The sequence below is a fragment of the Gekko japonicus genome, unplaced genomic scaffold (assembly GCF_001447785.1).
Source record: "Gekko japonicus isolate JY-2015 unplaced genomic scaffold, Gekko_japonicus_V1.1 scaffold29, whole genome shotgun sequence".
NCBI lineage: Eukaryota > Metazoa > Chordata > Lepidosauria > Squamata > Gekkonidae > Gekko > Gekko japonicus.
Window position 1 is genome coordinate 2,535,210 of NW_015172003.1, and position 20,146 is coordinate 2,555,355.

At 43.2% G+C, this 20,146-nt stretch overlaps 1 protein-coding gene across 1 annotated transcript in view; it reads right to left on the reverse strand.

Moving 5' to 3' along the window:
- CFAP43 (cilia and flagella associated protein 43) overlaps positions 1-20,146 on the reverse strand; it is an 88,507-nt gene that overhangs the window by 65,403 nt on the left and 2,958 nt on the right. The window contains exons 2-6 of the mRNA XM_015420099.1: positions 17,338-17,382; positions 11,465-11,718; positions 5,060-5,156; positions 2,733-2,900; positions 2,280-2,430 (exon numbers count right to left, since the gene is read on the reverse strand). Coding sequence (XP_015275585.1) covers positions 2,280-2,430; positions 2,733-2,900; positions 5,060-5,156; positions 11,465-11,718; positions 17,338-17,382 — 715 coding nt within the window. The remainder of the gene's footprint in view (positions 1-2,279; positions 2,431-2,732; positions 2,901-5,059; positions 5,157-11,464; positions 11,719-17,337; positions 17,383-20,146) is intronic.

Sequence of the window (20,146 nt, forward strand, 5' to 3'; positions counted from 1 at the left end):
AGAAAGAAAGAAAGAAAGAAAGAAAGAAAGAAAGAAAGAAAGAAAGAAAGAAAGAAAGAAAGAAATGGTAGAGCAGAGACAGACAGGTAAGTCACATGAGAAAGCTGATTGACTTCAGTCTTAGAACTCTGCATACATAGAATTTTATTACTTCAACCAGGAAAAAAACCAACAGTAAAAACATTAGACTTGATGTTCACTTAACTTAGCTGTCCATAATGTAATATAAGTCATAACATCCTGAAACTTCTACTTTGATGGCTACCAAGTACCCACAGAGATATAATTATTCAAAGCTAAACACTAATGACAACATCAAAATGATCATGCTTGTTTCCAAGATAAAGTGCATGCTCTGTTGTTGCCTTGGTCATTGACAAGCTTACTAAGAGATTGTTTGAGTGTTCGATTGTTATTGAGGAAGTATCTCTCTTAGTAGGAAAATACAGCAGCCCCAGAAAGCAGGCCTGGGGGGTTAATCTGGCCTGGGGGGTTATTCTAGCCTAGGCCAGAGTAACCCCGGGTTTACTCTGGCCGGGGGGTGAATGGGGGGGTTATTCTAGCCTAGGCTAGAGTAACCCCGGGGTTACTCTGGCCGGGGGGGTGAATCTGGCCTGTTACAGCCGGCCAGATTAACCTGGGGTTACTCTAGCCTAGGCCAGAATAACCCCTCCAGGGTTATTCTAGGCTAGGCCAGAGTAACCCCGGGGTTACTCTGGCCGGGGGGTTAATCCGGCCTTACACCGGTCCTTCCAGGGGGCCCCCTGGCCTGCCCATCTTGGAGTCGCTGCGGGGGTCGTTCTCCAGGCCTTCCCTCTGTAGCCACACACAGGCAGAGGTTTTGGCTGTAGTGGGCGTGGCCAACTCTGAAGCTAGCCGGAACTCCGTTCCTGTACATTCCTGCCCCAAAATACCCCTGAGTTCACCTATACCTCTGTAACTTCCTATTGTATCTGCTCGTTTCATACTAAATTTTATGTCAGTCCTACTTTGCCCGACAACAATTGCTTGAACCCTCATCACACACTTGAGTGAGCCAATTACTCTTATTTTAAACAGACCTCTCCTTGTAGCATCTCTCCCCCACCTTCTTTCTGCTGTGAAGATAAAAGCAACAACCCAATGGATGTACAATTCAATGAATCTGATAAAGTGAGATCTAAGTCATGAAACCTTATGCTGGAATAATTTCTGTTAGTTTTTAAGATGCCACTGGATTCTTGTTTTGTTTTGCTGCAACAGACTAATATAGATAATTAATTATCATATGGCATTGTGTGTAGAATAGGCAGGAGATCCTAAGATTGTCTGGCATTCAAAAATTCTAGCTCTTTAGTGTTATGCACCACTAGGTGGCAAGATAGACTTGCTTTTAAGACAAGAGATGTTTCAGAGGTGGTTTGCCATTGCCTGCCTCTATGTCATGATCCTGGTATTCCTTGGAGGTCACCCTTCCAAATACTAGCCAAGGCCGACCCTGCTTAGCTTCCAAGATCTGACAGAATCAGGCTAGTCTGGGCTATCCAGGTCAGGGCACTAATATGGATACTTCTGGAATTAGCATGTTAACTTAATTAACTTAAATGGAATTAACTTAAATGAATAAACCAAGAACAGGAAAATTTCCAGTTCTAGAGAAAGCAGTAAGAGCAACCTAGGACACGGGCTTGAACTGTCTTGATCTCTCTGGACATACTTGAACTGTTTGGACATACTGTGAGATCCTGTCTGCTGCGGGCAGAGATCCAGATGTGACCCCATTTATCACTCTTCATGGCTTTCATGACCTACCACAGCATCCGTTGCAACAACCTTCCAACAGACCAATGCTCCTAAGAAGATTCTAGAGGACCACATTAAATGCTCCTGAGACCCACAGACTGAAATTTGTCCACCTCTGGCTGAGAAGGTCAGTATGAGTATCTTCAAAACTTTTCCACCCGGAGGAGGCTGATCAGCATAACTGGTCCAAAGTGAAAATGCTGGAAATTATAGTGGTCATCCACAAATTGCCTTTAGCTTTCCTGCCCACTTGAGGCTACTTTTGTTTACTCATCCCACTACAAACAATACAATGGCGTACACACACAAGAGTGGGATTAAATGGCTAAGAACTTCTGCACTACTTTTTCAATGCTAGCTGGCATTGTCTGTTATTACTTTTCTGGGAAAACTGCACAGTTTAACTGATCAGGTTCTAAGTGTTGTTGACCAGTATCAGTGCTAGTACACTGGAGCCATCCACCACAACAAGTAGTCATACACACAACAGAACTCACTTTAAATGTTTCTGCTTCATCCCCTACCAGGCCAGCAACAGCTGAAATAGGCAACACAGGACCAAAATAAGGGTCTTGGGCATTCGGACAGAAGAAAAAGGTATTTTGCTCATGCATTGTAGATCCGTCTTGAGCAGGGAGAGTGACTGGCCTGTAGCAATGAAAGAAACATTCCATTAGCAGAAGAAGATGACCTTTACAAATATACGTTGAAACTTGGAAAATATGTTTTCCAGGACAGGAAACAATAAGAATGTATTCATGGTCTTTTTAAATGCAAGTTTTTGCAATATGTGAGAATAGCATAGAAGCATTTCCTGTCCAGGAATATGGCTTGAGCAGTTGATATGAATAACAGCTCTCCAATCTGTGTATTTGTCCCAGAAAAGCAAAAGACATTCTTGGCAGAGAAATTAATCTTTCAGTGTCAGAATATGAAATGAACTTACTTACTTTGACTTCAAAAGGTGTTCATTATCACTTCTTTCAATACTCCACAGAGTAACAGAGGTCCCACTGTGCAAACACAACTGGTGCCAGCTCATGGGATTAAAACTCATCGCAGTCACATCTGCTCCTGGATGTGCCTGACTGCACAATAGGATTTTTTTCCTCCAGTCCCTAACCAAAGATTTTTAAAAATGCAGTTAACCTATTTATGTTGATAAGTTATATACCATCTCCCAGTAAGATCACACTACAATAAATAAATAATACAATGCAATTTATAAACAAAACAATGCCAACAAAGAGAGGCATCATATTGCAGAGATTAGGGTGTCAGAGTAGCATCTGGGAAACCATGTTCAAATCGCCACTGGGCAATGGAAGCTTGCTAGGTGACCTTGGGCCAGTCATTCTCCTCAGCCTAGCCTATTTCAGAGTGTTATTACGAGGATAAAATGGAGGAGGGGAGAGCAACATACATTGCCCTGAGCTCTTTGGAGGAAGGGTGGGATAAATATGTACCTAAAATAAACAAAGAGGGTATCTGCTGAAGACAATGAAAGAACAAATAACCAAAAGAAAGATCAACCTATCACATTCCTGATGCCTCCTGGAGCTGGTGGGCTTTAGACAGCTGTGACAGACAGTAAATGTGTAATGCTTTAACCTGATCTGAGAACCTTGAGTGACAAGCCATTCAAATGGAATTCAACAATTGAGACTGTCAGTTAGGAGTGGCCGTTAAGAACTAAGAGTTGACTGAGAAGGAAGGATAAGAGAGTGAGAGGATCAAGAAGGGTCCCCATTCAAGCCTGAGGGAAATAGCTCCTATAAAAAGGGGGTGATTCCTGTCAAGTGGTGAAGGTATATGAGAACTTGTGTGGATGTTCTTGCCTTCACCAACTTATGTGTCTGTGAGACAAAGAAGCTTTTGCTTGTTTATTGAAGCAGAAACTGCCAAGAAATCTCTCAAGTCTTGAAGACCTGTTGGTACAATTAAACAGCAATGTGTTTGTGACAAACTATCTTTTGTTTATATTTATGCAAAGTTACCTTATTCCTGTTGCCTGTTCACCTCCTAAGCCCTAAACCTGATACCTACCTGCCCATTTCTCCTCATAAATTAAACTGTTTATTAGTTTTTAATTACCATCAGTCTCTCCGGTGCCATTATCAAACAAAGACAAAAGAAGCCCTATATGGCCGGGGTCCAGCATACCTAAGGGACCGCCTTTCCTCATATGTTCCCTCGTGAGCACTACGGTCGGGGACGCAACATCTCCTGGTGATGCCAGGCCCCAAGGAGGCCAGGCTGGCCGCTACCAGGGCCAGGGCTTTTTCGGTGGTGGCTCCTAACTGTTGGAACGAGCTCCCGGAGGAGATCCGGGCCCTGCGGGACCTTGCACAGTTCCGCAGGGCCTGCAATACGGAGCTCTTCCACCAGGCGTTTTAGTAGGAGTCGCCACTACTGTACCATCACTACCGCACCATCATTACCTGGCCCTGGAAGAAAGAACATCAGTGCTACCTGGAACAGACGACGCTGAGCTGGTAGAGCAGCAGTAATATGCCATCTTGTGGAAGATCAACTTGGAACATCTAGAGCACTTATTATTAATAGTAATGTCATTATATTGTAGAATGATTTTAAATGGTTTTAAATATGTTTTATATGTTGGCTGATGCCAGATTGTAAGCTGCCCTGAGCCCACGCTGTGGGGAGGGCGGGCTATAAATTGAATTTATAAATAAATAAATAAACAAAATAATCAAATTAGTCGGTCCCTCAGAGCCCTAGACTAGGATAGCATATATTGATATACATTTAAACTACTGGTTGGGACAGACAGGGGGAAAAAAAGAAGGGGGGGAAAGGAACTGCCCAGCCAAGAAGATTAAGGGATCCTGGGGGAATTGTCATAACAGCTTTCTAATGAGCAGATACAGCTTCTGTGGGCCAAAATAGATGTGATGGCATCATCATGTCCTCCAATACACAATTTTAAAAATGCTGCAAAGGTCTGATTTTGACTGAGGCCACAGTGCAGCAGGCTGAGGTGCTCTTGCTCCCCCCACCAAACCTATTCAAGTGCCCAAACAGGCATGGGGGAACGCAGCCATTTCAATACTTGACAAGGGGTATTTGTGAGGGGAAACAAGCTGAGCCAAGCAGCTCCCTGTGATAATTACTAGTACACAAGGGCAGCTTGGCTTGCTACCTGGGTCATCTTAACTTCTCAATCAACCCCTGGAAGCCAAGCTACAGACCTACCTATAAACAATACAAAGGAATATGGCACTACCTGTAATAGGACAATGTATTTAACACTTACCATATTGAAAGAGAAAATTCTGGGATTGAGGAGTAACTGGCCAGGTAGGAGCCTGAATGACTGAATGCAAGCAAGGAATAGTCCAAGCTGGCTTGCCCTAGAATATAGAAAAGCAAGGATTTTAGATCCCAGGAGGCTTCATTCTACACAGCTGTTCTATTCTGTTCCTTCCCATACACAGTTGTGTTCTGTCTTTCCAGAGTAGTGAAGCCTCACTTTCTTTCAGCGGAGAGTTATGGCGGCTCTACAGGAAGATCAGTAGAATTTTTACATCCTGAGAAAGAATGAATAAGAAGCAGCAAAGCAACCATGCAATGCAGGCCCAATATCCAACAAAATCAGAAGCTTGACTATTCCTGCCTAGCCTTTTTCTAAGACAGGAACCTACAACCTTTGTACATCTCCAGTGGTTTTAACTTATTATTTATTTGTTTACATTATTTATAGCTCAACTTTCTCATAGGGACTCAAGGAGGATTATATGTAGCTACCCAGTACAATCATAAAAATGGAACATTCAATAACCAATGCATTAGGATTTTAGAAATCTGGAACCACCAGCAAGAACTGAAGCACAGCATTAAGTATTCACATGACATATAAAGCAGTACAGAAATTACATATATAGGATGCTATAATAAGCTAAGTATAGATCAGAGTCCTTGACCATTTATCCAAGCAAGTTTGTAAAACCATTTTGTGCAGAGCAAATCATTATTACCTGTACAGAAAAGCCCCAAAAGTTCAGTTTTGCACAGTCATGAAAGGCCAGGAAAAACTGTGAGCTATCTCACACTAACTCAGCTTAGAGGGAACACTGCTCCATAGGATATTCCTATGCCCATTTACCTGGAAATGTCCATCTAAGTATGAGTGGCTTCCCCCCCCCCCAAGTAAGTGTTCTTAGAATTGCAATCCTACAGAATCCTCACCTCCTCAAGCAGACCATTCCACAAGTCAGGAGCCACAACGGAGAAAGTTCGTGTGCGGGAAGTTGTTGATTTTGCCCATTTGCATTTTAGCACCTGCAGAAGCCCCTGCTGACTTGAGCGAAGTTGATGCGGAAGAACTTAGGGAGAGAGGCAGTCCCACAAATAAGAGGGGCCAAGGCCATGAAGCGCTTTGTATGTGATAGCCAATACCTTAAACTGAGCACAGTAACAAACACGTAGCCAATGGAGTGTCTGCAGAATGGGAATAATATGCACACTCCTTCAAGCTCCCATTAATAGTGGAGCCATGGCATTCTGGACCAGCTAGAGTTTGAGGGGAGACCAATGTACAATACATTACAGGAGGCTAGTCTTGATGTTATTGTGGCATGGATCCAGGTGGCCAGATCAACTATGGTTTTGAATGAATTCCTGGCACTAATAACCTATAGTCTTTCTTTCTAATCATCAGATCATTCCACAATATTACTGTATTTCAGGAGATGACACGGAAAAGCAGGAAATAAACAGTGGCTCAGTTTTATTTCAGAAATGATACATTCTCATCCCTTCTGTTGCTAACTCAGGCAATTGTGACACCACTTTGTAACAGGCCCTGTTCAGGGAAGTATACCTCCATAGCAATGTTCCCTCTAAGCTGTGGAGTCTTGTGAGCAAGATTTCTTTTGTGAGCTACTGGCATTAAAGTTGTGAGCGAGTGATTCAGCTACTGCATAAATTAGTTTGTTCTGGAGCCATCCTCCCTGAGCTAAGACAAAAACGTGTGAGCCGGAGGCTCAAAAACTGTGAGCTATCTCACACTAACTCAGCTTAGAGGGAACACTGCTCCATAGGATATTCCTATGCACATTTACTTGGAAATGTCCATCTAAGTATGAGTGGCTTTTCCCCCCAAGTAAGTGTTCTTAGAATTGCAATCCTACAGAATGTATTTTAGCCAAAAGGAATCCCACAAGCTGTCCTAACTAATAAGGCCAACTTACATTTGGGCATGTTACAACATTCTGTCCCAGTTTCATTACAAATCCATCAGACTAGAATCTACGTGTTTTCATGAGCTCAAGGACAGGCTCCCTATTTAAATGGGAAAGTGATGGGTGGGAGGGAGTCTTACCCACTGTTAAATTCTTCCTAGGAAGTGCATTCCACTGCAGTATTATCAGGTTTAGTAATCATGCTCTTTTTTTGCTATAGCAGATGAATACTTTTTTGTGGTTGTTTTCTTTGTCTATAACACCAATATATAAGCCTTTGTAGAGCATGCCTACTTCATCCTTGTTTATCTGTATAATACTTGTGAAGATAGTGTTATTTAAGGTGACACTGTTCGCAGGTAATTACTCTTATTTGAGTCTTGACTTTTATGGTATTTCTATCCCCCTTATTTTAGCAAATGTTATATACTAACCTAAATTTGATCTTCAGTATTTGTGCTAGTATAACTGGATGCTATTATTTATTTATGTATTATTTGTATTTATAGCCCGCCCATCCCGCAAGCGGGCCCAGGGCAGATAACATCATGTCCAGTTACACCTATCCAGTTACACTCCACTTAACTTAAAAAAAAAAAAAACTTTCTCAAAACCTTTTTCAGGTTTTTCTCAATATTAAGAGCAAAATTCCACATTGAAGACCCATAGGACAATGCCACCCAACAGCAATCTCTCAATCCCCAACCAGCCTCCAACATATTTGTAGGCAGCAATCCATGTTTCCTGGTCTCTATGGTATACCACACAGCCCCCCCCACCCCCCAACCTGCCATTTACTCCACAGGATTAGACAGATTAATGGAGGATAGGTATACCAATGGTCACTTAGCCATGGTGACTAAAGGAAGCCTCCATATTCTGAGGCAGCAAAGGTCTGGATACCAGTACTAGTGATAACATCATGGAAAGGCCTTGGCCTCTGTGCCTTCTAGGGCAACTGGATGGCAGCTGTGTGAAACAAAGTGCTGGACTAGATGGACAATTGGTCTGATCCAGCAAAGCTTTTTGCATATTTCCATGTACAGTTTTCCCAGCATTATTTTTAAACTGGTGTTATTACCAGGGCCAATGGAGAATTCCAAATGCCCCATGATATGTCCTTTTTATTTGCACAGTTGGCTGCATGGTTGGAGGAATGCTCTGAAGTGCATGAAGTGCTGCTCTTGTTCTGTTTTGCATCTGACAGAATTGTTGCTGGTCAAAACATAAAACTTTGCCATATTCCCACCTTTACTGTGGGGGGACTCACTCCTGGTTCTCACATCAGTGATTTTTACATTCATGAGATGACATGGATAACCTCTATAAATATGGAGCTCGGTCCACCCTTGCTCCTTGTCTAAGTGTTTTTATTCCCCAGGCCTTGCCAAACACTTCGTTTCCTCATAAGGGAATCATTCTTCTCATGGTACCTGGTCTTGGAGATACCACAAGCTTCCCCTGGGGGTTTCCATGGGAAAATAAGTGAGCTGTGGAGGTGGCTGAATGATATGCTTGGACCATCATTCCTTTCCTATGTATCCACCTGCCAAAAGGGTAGCTATTTGCAAAGGACCAACTGAACACCCATTTGCATGGATCAATGGAGTATGATAATTACAGGACTCCTACTGGACGCACCACAGTCCTTCCTATAACTGAGAGCCCTGTTTTGTATTTGCCTTCCATGTTCTGCTTTGGATGTGTGTGGTGGGACATGACAATGTCATGTGATGGAACCACTGTGTGCAGATTGGCTCTTATCATGTATGTAGCATTGCTGGCACATCAGTTCATGATAACAGATGTTAGCAGTGTTGCCATGTATTCTAGGACTGTCGCTATGTTCTCAGTTCCTTATATTAATAAGGATATTTTTGTCATTTCTCTGTTAGGAGAGCATAGTTGTTGTTGTTGTTCAGTCGCACAGTTGAGTCCGACTCTTCGCGACCCCATGGACCAGATCACGCCTGGCCTTCCTGTCTTCCGCCATCCTCTGAAGTTTGTTCAATTTCATGTTCGTTACATCTATGACACTTTCTAACCATCTCATCCTTTGACATCCCCGTCTTCTTTGACCTTCAATCTTTCCCAGCATCAGGGTCTTCTCCAGTGAGTGCTCCCTTCTCATTTGGTGGCCAAAGTATTTGAGCTTCAGTTTCATTATCTGGCCTTCCAGGGAACAGTCAGGGTTGATTTCTTTTAGGATTGACTGATTTGATCTTCTTGCAGTCCAAGGGACTCTCTTGAGAAGACTCTGCTGGAGAAGACTCTTGACAGCACCATAGTTCAAACGAATCTATTCTTCGGCACTCGGCCTTCCTTATAGTCCAACTCTCGCAGCCATACATGACTACTGGGAATACCATTGCTTTGACCATGCGGACTTTTGTTGGCAGGGTGATGTCTCTACTTTTTATCATGCTGTTTAGGTTCGCCATTGCTTTCCTCCCAAGGAGCAGGCGTCTTTTAATTTCATGGCTGCTGTCACAGTCTGCGGTGTTCTTGGATCCCAGGAACGTGATTTTTCCTTCTGTTTGCCAAGGAGTGATGGGGCCGGATGCTATGATCTTAGTTTTTTTGATGTTGAATTTCAAGCCAACTTTTGTGCTCTCCTCTTTCACCCTCAGCAAAAAGCTCTCTAGATCCTCTTCACTTTCTGCCATTAGAGTGGTATCGTCTGCATATCTGAGGTTGTTGATCTTTCCCCCAGCAATCTTAATTCCCACTTGTGATTCATCCAGGCCAGCATTTCGCATGATGTACTCTGCATATATATTAAATAAGCAAGGTGACAATATACATCCTTGTCGTACTCCTTTTCCTATGCTAAACCAATCAGTTGTTCCATATCCGGTTCTAACTGTCGCTTCTTGGCCCTTATACAGGTTTCTCAAGAGACATGTGAGGTGGTCTGGTACTCCCATCTCTTTAAGGACCTGCCATAGTTTGTTGTGATCCACACAGTCAAAGGCTTTAGCATAGTCAATGAAGCAGAAGTAGATATTTTTCTGGTACTCTCTTGCTTTCTCCATAATCCAGCGAATGTTGGCAATATGATCTCTCGTTCCTCTACCTCTTCGAAACCCAGCTTGTACTTCTGGCAGTTCTCTATCCACGTACTGTTGAAGCCTAGCTTGTAGGATCTTGAGCATGACCTTGCTAGCGTGTGATATGAGTGCAATTGTGCGATAGTTTGAACATTCCTTGGCATTGCCCTTCTTTGGGATTGGAATGTATACTGACCTTTTCCAATCCTGTGGCCACTGTTGCATTTTCCAAATTTGCTGGCAAACTGAGTGCAGCACTTTAACAGCATCATCTTTTAAGACTTTGAATAGCTCAGCTGGGATACCATCACCTCCACTAGCTTTGTTGTTAGTAATGCTTTCTAAGGCCCATTTAACTTCACATTCCAGGATGTCTGGCTCGAGGTCAGTGATTATACCGTCGTGGTTGTCAAGGACATCGAGGTCTTTCTTGTATAGTTCTTCTGTGTATTCTTGCCATCTTTTCCTAATCTCTTCTGCTTCTGTTAGGTCCCTACCGTTTTTATCCTTTATCATGGCCAGCTTTGCATGGAACGCTCCCTTGATTTCTCCAGTGTACTTGAAGAGATCTCTAGTCCTTCCCATTCTATTGTTTTCCTCTATTACTCTGCACTGTTCATTCAGGAAGGCCTCCTTATCTCTCCTTGCTGTTCTCTGGAAATCTGCATTCAGTTGGGTAAATCTTTCCTTTTTGCCTTTGCCTTTTGCTTTCCTTCTTTCCTCTGCTATTTGTAGAGAGCATAGGCAATATCCTAAAACTATGTTGGCATCAGTGGGACAGGGGTGTAGCATGTTCTTCAGATTGGCCTACCTCTGCATGTGAAAGCTGGTAACACAGAAAGTGTTCCATTCAGTAACCAGGAACAAGGTGGTTTAAACCTTAATCATTGAGGGTAGACCCACAAAGAATGTTTTAAAACAGTCCAACCTGGAAACTATCCAACCATGTATCATCATACCTAAGTGGCATTTATTCCTGATATTTCTGAAAACTACGGGAGTCTTATGGTTCCTTAAAAGCTAACAACTATTACTACTTTCATGGATGACAGCCCACTTTGTTAGACCCCCATCCCTCCTTGTTCCATGTTTATGGAGTTCCATACCACAAAACTAGCAGGCATCATGTTGTGTTGTTTCAGGGACTGGTGTTCCTTTACTTTGATCCCCTTGTACTCTTACCATGGCTTATTATTCTCAAGTCTCTCTATCTAACTTTATTTAAAGCTTTAATTTATGCAGGACAAACATCTGTGGGCTATTTAAGGAGTAAAGCAATTTAGGAATTTGTATACTCATCCTTTACTAGGTTGATTTTGAACATTTTCATGTCTTAACACTTTCACCAAACCCTCTAAAACACCTTTTTTCCAACATATATTGACAATCAGATTAAATATGGCTCAGGAAGGGCACCTTCAGATCTACCTTTTAATTTAGCCTGTTTTGTTAGTCCTAGAAAGGTGTAGACATAGATTGTAGGTTTCAGCTGCTGGTCAGAAAAAGCTATTATTCCTTGATTCCCATTCACTGCAAAGGCTCCTACACTTCCATTCTTGCACCGTAAGACTGCCCTCTGCTTCGTTTCAAAGTTGATAAAAATGATATAATTTCCACAAGGATAACAGACAGTCTTGTTGTTTACAAAGCCAAGTTTCCTGTTGGTGAATCCCTGCACCCACCTTGGGAGAAGAAAAAAAAGTTAGGATTTTTCATCAGAGGACCTGTTGGTATAAAATAAATGTTTCCACAGAGAAAGTATGTTTATCTGTCTATCCGATCCATATATATGAATATACAGAGACTGACAGAGAGATGGGAGAGTTATTTTTAATACTATATCTATTGCATTATTATACTTAATAGCAATAATGTATTACAGAAAATAATGAAAATGGTGGAGGAAAGTCCCAATAGGAGAACATGTGGGATTATTTTTCCTAAAAGCAAGCACTTTGTTCTAATCAACTTGGAGTCACATCAATCATTTTTAGAAATATACAAAACATATTAACCTCTTGAACAAATCAAAAAGAAGCCATGGTATATCTCACATGTACCCCAGGGAAAGAAAGAGCCAGCTCTCACATACATTTTTGTTTTCCATTTTTGGCAAGCTGAGGGATACATCCCTGAATCTATCTGCATCCATACAGAAAATGTTGTGTTAGAACAGGGGAGAGCCTCTGCTTTGCAAGCAGAAGGTCTCAGGTTCAATCCCTGGCATTGCCAGTGGAAAAGGACCAGGCAGTAGGTGACGTGAAAGGCCTCAGCCTGAGACTCTGGAGAGCCACTGCCAGTCTGAGCAGGTGACACTGACCTTGATGGACAGATGGATTCAGTATGGCAGCTTAATGTGTTCATGTGCAGAAGGACAGTGTCTTGTTGAGTGATACTAGGTTTGGACTGATCAAGGCAGAGACACAAAGCTGTGATCTTATATGGAGGAAGCCCAGCCAGTGGTGTTATATATGCAGGGTTGCCAACCACTAGGTGGCACTGGCAATTGGATCTCCCACTATTACAACTGATCTCCAGACAATCGATATCCGTTTTTCCGGGGGAAATGGCTGCTTTGGAAGGTGGACTCTGTGGCATACTACCATGCTGAGGCCCCTCCCCAAATCCCACCTTCCTCAGGCCCCACCCTCAAATTCCCAGGTATTACCCAACCCAGAGATGGCAACCCTATCTATAAGATGCGGGGTGGGTGGGGGGGAGGTGGAAGAGAACCATTAAGGGGATTCAGGTGGGAAATTTAAGATTAGGAAAAAAAAATCATTTAATATATGTTTGACCCTCCTGTACTACAAAGGCACAGGCGCCCGTGGCGCGTTGAGGAGCAGCAGTTTGGAAGATACTTTTCGGGAACAGTAAGCAAGAAGCATCCCAGCCACCCTCCTTCCCTCCGCACCTCACTTCCAGCTCAGCTCTGTGTGTAGCCGATGCCGGACGGCGAGAGCCTTTCGGGGGCTCCATTGCCTTGTAACATCGCCGGGTCTTCCTCCGGGTGTTTGAGGTTGTTTACATCAGTCTCTTAGCAACGCTCGATCGTTCTTCCGCTGGCTAAACAGGCTTTTCCTTCTCTTTTCTGCCCACTCGCTTCCGTTCACGTTCTCTGATTGCGTGCCCTAGATTGGCTATTGGCTCGAGCGGGGCGGGGGAGAAAGGAGGGTTTAATTAAAACGCCGAGGCCCTTCTTGAGGGGCGACTTGGGTCCTCGATTGCTAATTCGCACACAATAGGGCTTTGTAGGTCACAGTATCTTTTCCCCTACTATACTATAATAAAGCAAGGCCTGCGCATCTGCAGCCATTCCCACCGAGAGATCCGAGTCTTAAAGGTGCCACTGGACTCCAACTTTCTTCTACTGCTTCAGATCAACACGGCTGACTACCTGGATCTGCCTAACTAGTAGAGCGATCCTAAACAGAGTTTTGGCCTCCTAACCAGTGTTCCCTCTAAGGTGAGTTAGTGTGAGCTAGCTCACAGTTTTTTAACCTCTGGCTCACAGATTTTCGTCTTAGCTCAGGAAGGATGGCTCCAGAGCAAACTAATTTATGCAGCAGCCAAATCACTCGCTCACAACTTTAATGCCAGTTTGCTTACAAAGTAGGATTTTTGCTCACAAGACTCCACAGCTTAGAGGGAACATTGCACCTAACCCCACCGACTTCAATGGACGCAGAACTCTGCTAAGAATACTGCTGTAAAGTAAAAGTTATTTTAAAAAAATGAAATGTCAACCTCAGGCTATTAAATATTTATTCTATTTATTTAATTCATTTGTGCCCTGCGTTTCTCCCAGTGGGGACCCAAAGCAGCTGACATGGTTCTCCTCCATTTTATCCTCACAACAACTCTGTGAGGTAGGTTAGGGTAGTGATCAGTGCTCCCTCTAAGCTATGGAGTCTTGTGAGCAAAAATTCTACTTTGTGAACTACTGGCATTAAAGTGAGCGAGTGATTTGGCTACTGGATAAATTAGTTTGCTCTGGAGCCATCCTTCCTGAGCGAAGACAAAAATGTGTGAGCCAGAGGCTAAAAAACTGTGAGCTAGCTCACACTAACTCAGCCTAGAGGGAACACTGCTAGTGATGTGACTGGCCCAAGGTCACCCAGCAAGCACCCATGGCGTGAGTGGGAACAACACTCTTAACCACTACACCACACTGGCTCTCCAGTAATAAAATAGAAGTAGAATGATGATGATGATAAAATTACTGTTCCATCAACCTAACAGTTCTGAACAGCTGTGTGATGAGCCACAATAGAAAAGAATTTGGCTTTTGGCTTGAGTGACTTTTTGTTTGTATCTCTCAGAAGCTTGCCACTCTGACGAGGTAGAGGACAAACCTTCAAGAGGAATAATTAGCTTATTTTTGCAGTCTGAATGGATACAGCAATCAAGTACGATATGATCTATAATTTCTATTTTCCCACTGCCACACAGGCATAACCTTTCTGAATATGGTTGCTTTACGTAACACCCACTGGTAACTGCTGAGGGTGGTAGATTTAGACATCCAAGGTAAAAGCTCTTCTATATTTTGAAATAATTAAATTTTTCATATAATTCAACATCTTTTTGGGAGGTGGAATTTCAATGATAGCTGAGGAGCATACCCATCTGGACCTCAGAGCAATACTTAATTGAGTTCAATGCATTCTTTCACTGTATTGAAATTCTGTCCCAGCCTGAAGTTATTCAATGAAGAGAGATGGAAACTAATGCCACACATGTCTGATGCTAAACTGCCACTAGGGGATGTGATCGTGTAAGTAATTTAGCCTTCAGTCCTAAAACCACTTTTCTGGGAGTTAGCCCCATTATATAAAATTAACTTTATTCTGGGAAGGCCTGTTTAGGATTGTTCCCTAAAGCCTGGTCTACACATGCAACAGAATGAACTGGTGAGGTCTTAGTGTGGTAGAACAGACCGTGGAACTTCAGGTTGCAGGTGAGGATCATATTCAGTGCTCACCACATTAAAACAAAAACAAAAACCCTCACTGCAAATAGAAAGTAGTAATGCAGGGAGTGGTATAGGCAGGGTGACCAACTCTGGCATGGGGAATACCTGGAAATTTGGGAGGGGGGGTGGAACCTAGGGAGGGAGAGGTTTGGGGAGGGAACTCAGCAGGGTATAATACAGTGTCCACCTTCCAAAGCAGCCATTTTCTCCAGAGAAAGTGATCTTGGTCATCTGGAAATCAATTGTAATAGCAGGCAATCTCCAGGTGCTACCTGGAGGTTGGCAACCCTAGATACATGCCTGAACTTGATGTTATAGGGTTTTTCTTAAAACTTTCAGGGTGTACTTTTATATGAAGAAATGTAAAAAATGGAACACCCCCCTGCAGCCTAATCTACTTTTGCTGTATGTGTAGGTCACTCCAAAGGCCTGATTTAAATGTGATTCTTACAGGACAGAAGAACTTACTTGCATGACTTTGCACATTTACATTGTCTCTTCAAACTAGGCCTTCAGCTGCTATGTGTGCAATGTTATCACACTAGATAGAAATCTGTAGGGTGGAGACAGGTGTTGTGTAGGTATGCTAACATTCCATGCACGTGTAGTGGCCTAGTTTAAATAAAGACAACATCGTGCTAGTAAGTTCTCATGGACAACATCGTGCTAGTAAGTTCTCTTTGCCGATGGGAGAGTGGAATAATGGAAGTCTTGGTTTCAGCACAGATGGGAGAGCCTGGAGCTAGTTGGGAAAGTGAAAGACAAGCAACTGTGTACAAGGAGGCTGCAAGGGAAATGGGATTTAAGGTTTTCAAAAAGCAAAGGAAATGGGCTGGAGTAGAGGCTTCTGAGAAGGAGAGAGCTGCAGAATTTGAAAGCAGTTCTTCCACATATTGGCAGATGGCCTGTGACAGTAAGATTACTCTGCAGCAGAACAGGCCTTTAGGGACTAGTTCTTGAACCAGTAAACAATAAGAGAAGAAGAGATTGATTTATACCCCGCCCTTCACTACCCGAAGGAGTCTCAGAGCACCTTAAAATCCTTATCCCTTACCCTCCCGACAACAGACACCCCGTGAGGTAGGTGGGGCTGAGAAAGCTCTCCTGAGAACTCCCCTTGAGAGAATAGGTCTGAGAGAACTGTGACTGACCCAAGGTCACACCAGCAGCTGCATGTGGAGGAGTGAGGAATCAAATCCAGTTCTCCCAGATTAGAGTCTGCGCTCCTAACCACTACATCAAACTGGGTCTCAATAATTAGGCTTGTGTGGCTCCATATTATAGTCTATTGGAGATTATTGTGAAATATGCATGATACTGTTGCAGCATATTTGCAACTGTTAGGGCACCTGATGTTTTAAATCCTGCATTGTTGTGTGTCTCCACATCATGGTGTCATACAAGGACCAAAGAAACTCCATTTTGAACAGCTCAATAGGAAGAATCCACTGCTTGCCTGTAGAACAGCAAAGGGACATTCCACCGCATGGTATGTAAGATAATGAGCTCCACACCAAGTACTGTAATTTAGAAAGGTTGCTTAAAGTTAAAGATAATATTCTATCCTCCCTTTCCAATTTGACATGTTACAAAGACCTCTAGGGAGTTACCTGCATGGCCAGGTATTGATAAAAAGCAGAAGTCCCTAATGAGAGTATAGATAAACAGTTGAAGAAAATGTAACAGCTAAAGAATGCAAGAGATAAACCACAGATGGAAAGCTGAAGTGAAACACAGATGAAAAGTTCATGATGATAGCCATACATGGGATAGATAGGTGAGTGACATCTGCTCATGTCCAAAAGTTGTTTGTGGATGATTATAAAGTATGATTATACTTATTCTTTGGAATTCAGGCTTTTAATGCTTGGGTTCCCCTTTGTTTGAATAAAGTTTCCTGCTCACTTCAGAAGCCTCACTAGTTGTGTTTCTGATTGGGACAAACACGCCAGGCAACAGCCCATTTGGTTAACAATGGTGTGTATGTGTGTGCAAGAGTCCACAACACAGCATTCGAGTATCACTGAAACACTGGCCTGATTTGAGGCTGGCAGGGCAAAATAACTTCTATATGGGATTTTGCACAGCTCAGGACCTTGTTTGAACAAACGCAACCTGTGCAAGGCAACTATTAGTTTTGCATGTCAAGGACCCATAGCCCTAGCCTGTATTCTACTGATGAGCCAACTAAGCACGCAGAGCTGTTTTGCACAGGGAGCAGAAGTTTAAAAGAGATTTTGATTTCAGGGTTACTCTTTATGGGGAAGCTTTTTGTACCAGCAATCTCAAGTTTAACTGGGCCTAACACACATGCTGTAACAAAGACTTAAGACAATGCAAGGAGCTTCCATTGTAAGTAGGGCTGCCAGCTCTGGGTTGGGAAATTCCTGGAGATTTGGAGGGGGGACCCTGGGGAGGGGGGGGTTGTGGAGGGGGGGACCTCAGCAGGGTATAATGCCATGGAGCCCACCCTTCACAAGCAGCCCTTTTCTGTAGGGGGACTGATCTCTGTTGTCTGCAGACCAGTTGTAATACTGGGAGACCTCCAACCACCACCTGGACATGGGAGCCCTAGTTGTAAGTGAGCACAGTACACAAGCCACTACAACATTTCTGCTTTTGTTTATTTTTATTTATTTATGTTGTTTATAGTCTGCCTTTCTCACAGGGACTCAAGGTGGATTATACATAGTGAGCTGTTAGAATCACAAAAAATGAGGCCTTCAATAACCAATGCATTAGGATTTCAGAAGTCTGGAATCACCAGAAAGAACTGAAGGACAATGTACATTTTCACATGTTTAAAGGTAAAGGTAAAGGTTCCTTTGCTCGAAAGCCAGTCGAATCCGACTCTAGGATTGCGGTGCTCATCTCCGTTTCAAAGCCGAAGAGCCAGTACTGTCCAAAGACATTTCCGTGGTCATGTGACCAGCATGACTAAACACCAAGGCGCATGGAACGCTGTTACCTTCCCACTGAAGTGGTACCTACCCTGTTTTCCCGAAAATAAGACCTACCTCAAAAATAAGCCCTAGCAAGATTTCTATGCATTTGTGGTATAAGCCCTAGTGTGTCTTCTTGAGAAAAAATAAATATAAGACAGTGTCTTATTTTCGGGGAAACACAGTATTTATCTACTTGCAATTTCTTGCTTTCGAACTGCTAAGCTGGCAGGAGCTGGAACTAGAGACTGGAGCTCACTCCGTCATGCGGCACCCGGGTCTTGAACTGCTGAACTACCGACCTTCCACAGCCTACAGTTCAACGTCTTAACCACTTGAGCCACCACAGCTCCAGTGTTCACATGTTTACTTGGTGTTTATTTGGTGTGGAGATGGGAACCTTAAAATGCTATCCTAAATGAAGTTACAGCCTTCTAAGTAAATTAATGGCAATTGGCTCAAAAGGGTATAACTCTGTTTAGGATTGCATTGTTTGTTTACAGGTTCCTTAGTGACCCCCCCTTTTAGCATGAGTTAGTTTGCAAGAGCGTTAACTTAAACTTAAAGCTTTAAAACTTACACACACACAACTAGAATCTAATTCTACCTCACTTTCACCCCTCATGACATAGTAAATCTAAATAAATAGCCTATACAGCAAAAAAACCCATGAAACTGAACCATGATGGCATATAATCTGCCTCTTTTGAACCTTGTTAGTTTTATACATTATACATAGTATTTTCTTCCTTCCTTGTGAAATTAGATATCTGTCGCATGCAGGCAGAGCTTTATATTTTCTTTCTGCCTTGACCATAGCTCAAGCCAGGCTTGTGTCCCTTGTAACTGAGAGGACTTGTTAGGCAACAGCTTAGACCTCCTCCAATTACTCTTTTCTCCCAGGGGTCACCATGCCATGGAATGAAGGAAGCTGAGTTAAAAATAGCTTAGATAAATAATAAACTGGTAATAAAAAAAAACTGTGGAGCGCCATGCTGAGTATCGATATTGGACTGCTCCCAAACACAAGAACCAAGTGGTGAAAGTCTGAAGTGCCCTTTATGCACGGAAGCCTCCTTGAAGTCATGAAGTACAGGCACAGTAAAACTTCGTACCGTCTTCCATGCTCACTGCCAGGGCTATTTTTGGGCAGGAACGCACAGGAACGGAGTTCCGGCTGGCTCCCAAGTTGGCCACGCCCAGCAGGAACTCATTAGCATAATAGGCCACACCCAACAGCAGAAACTCATTAGCATTGGCTACATTAGGGGTGTGTGGCCTAACATGCAAAGGAGTTCCTGCTACAAAAAAGTCCTGGGTTTTGACAACAAACAAGGTAAACAGAATAACAAGCAAAAGGTGGGTGTGGCTGGATAACCACATTTCTGGTAACATGGGGGTGCGGTCTAATGTGCTAATGAGCTGTGCGGTCAGGGGTGTGGCCTAATATGCTAATGAGTCTCTGCTGTTGGGTGTGCACTATTATGCTAATGAGTTCCTGCTGGGCTTTTTCTACAAAAAGAGCCCTGCTCACTGCCAAGCATTTTAACTGCCCCCCTCTAAAATATATTGGTTCACACATCCTGCACTCCCACACCCCAGCCCCAAAGTCATCTTCAACCTCAGTGGTGTTACAGGCAAGGGGAAACAGACCCAAGGCTATAGCACACGATAGAATAGTTCCTCAAAGGCAACACTGCCTTGGACATTTTCTGATCTGAAGGTTCTGTCAATTTCCCCTTTTATTATTAATATTTCACATTATTTTTGCATTTAAAACAGGTTCCTGGTCTGAACACAAATGACACACTGAATTATGGTAGCTGTCAGCAGACTGGGCAGGGGTGGGCAGAACCACTTAACTACACTGGTAGTAGCAAACTTAAATGCATCTGGAAATGCAGTTTGATAACATTACTACAGGTTTGCAAGGACAAGTAGGGTTGCCAGCTACCAATAAGAGACTGGAGATCTCCTGGAATTACAACTGATGTCCAGACTACAGAGATCAATTCCACTGGAGAAAATGGCTGCTTTGGAGGGTGGGCTCTATGGAATTATTCCTAAGATTGCCAACTCCAGGTTGGTAAATTCCTGGAGATTTGGGGAGGTGGAGCCTGGGGAGGGCGGGTTTGGGGAGAGGAGAGAATTCAGGAGGAGGAGGAGGGAGGAGATTGGATTTATACCCCGCTC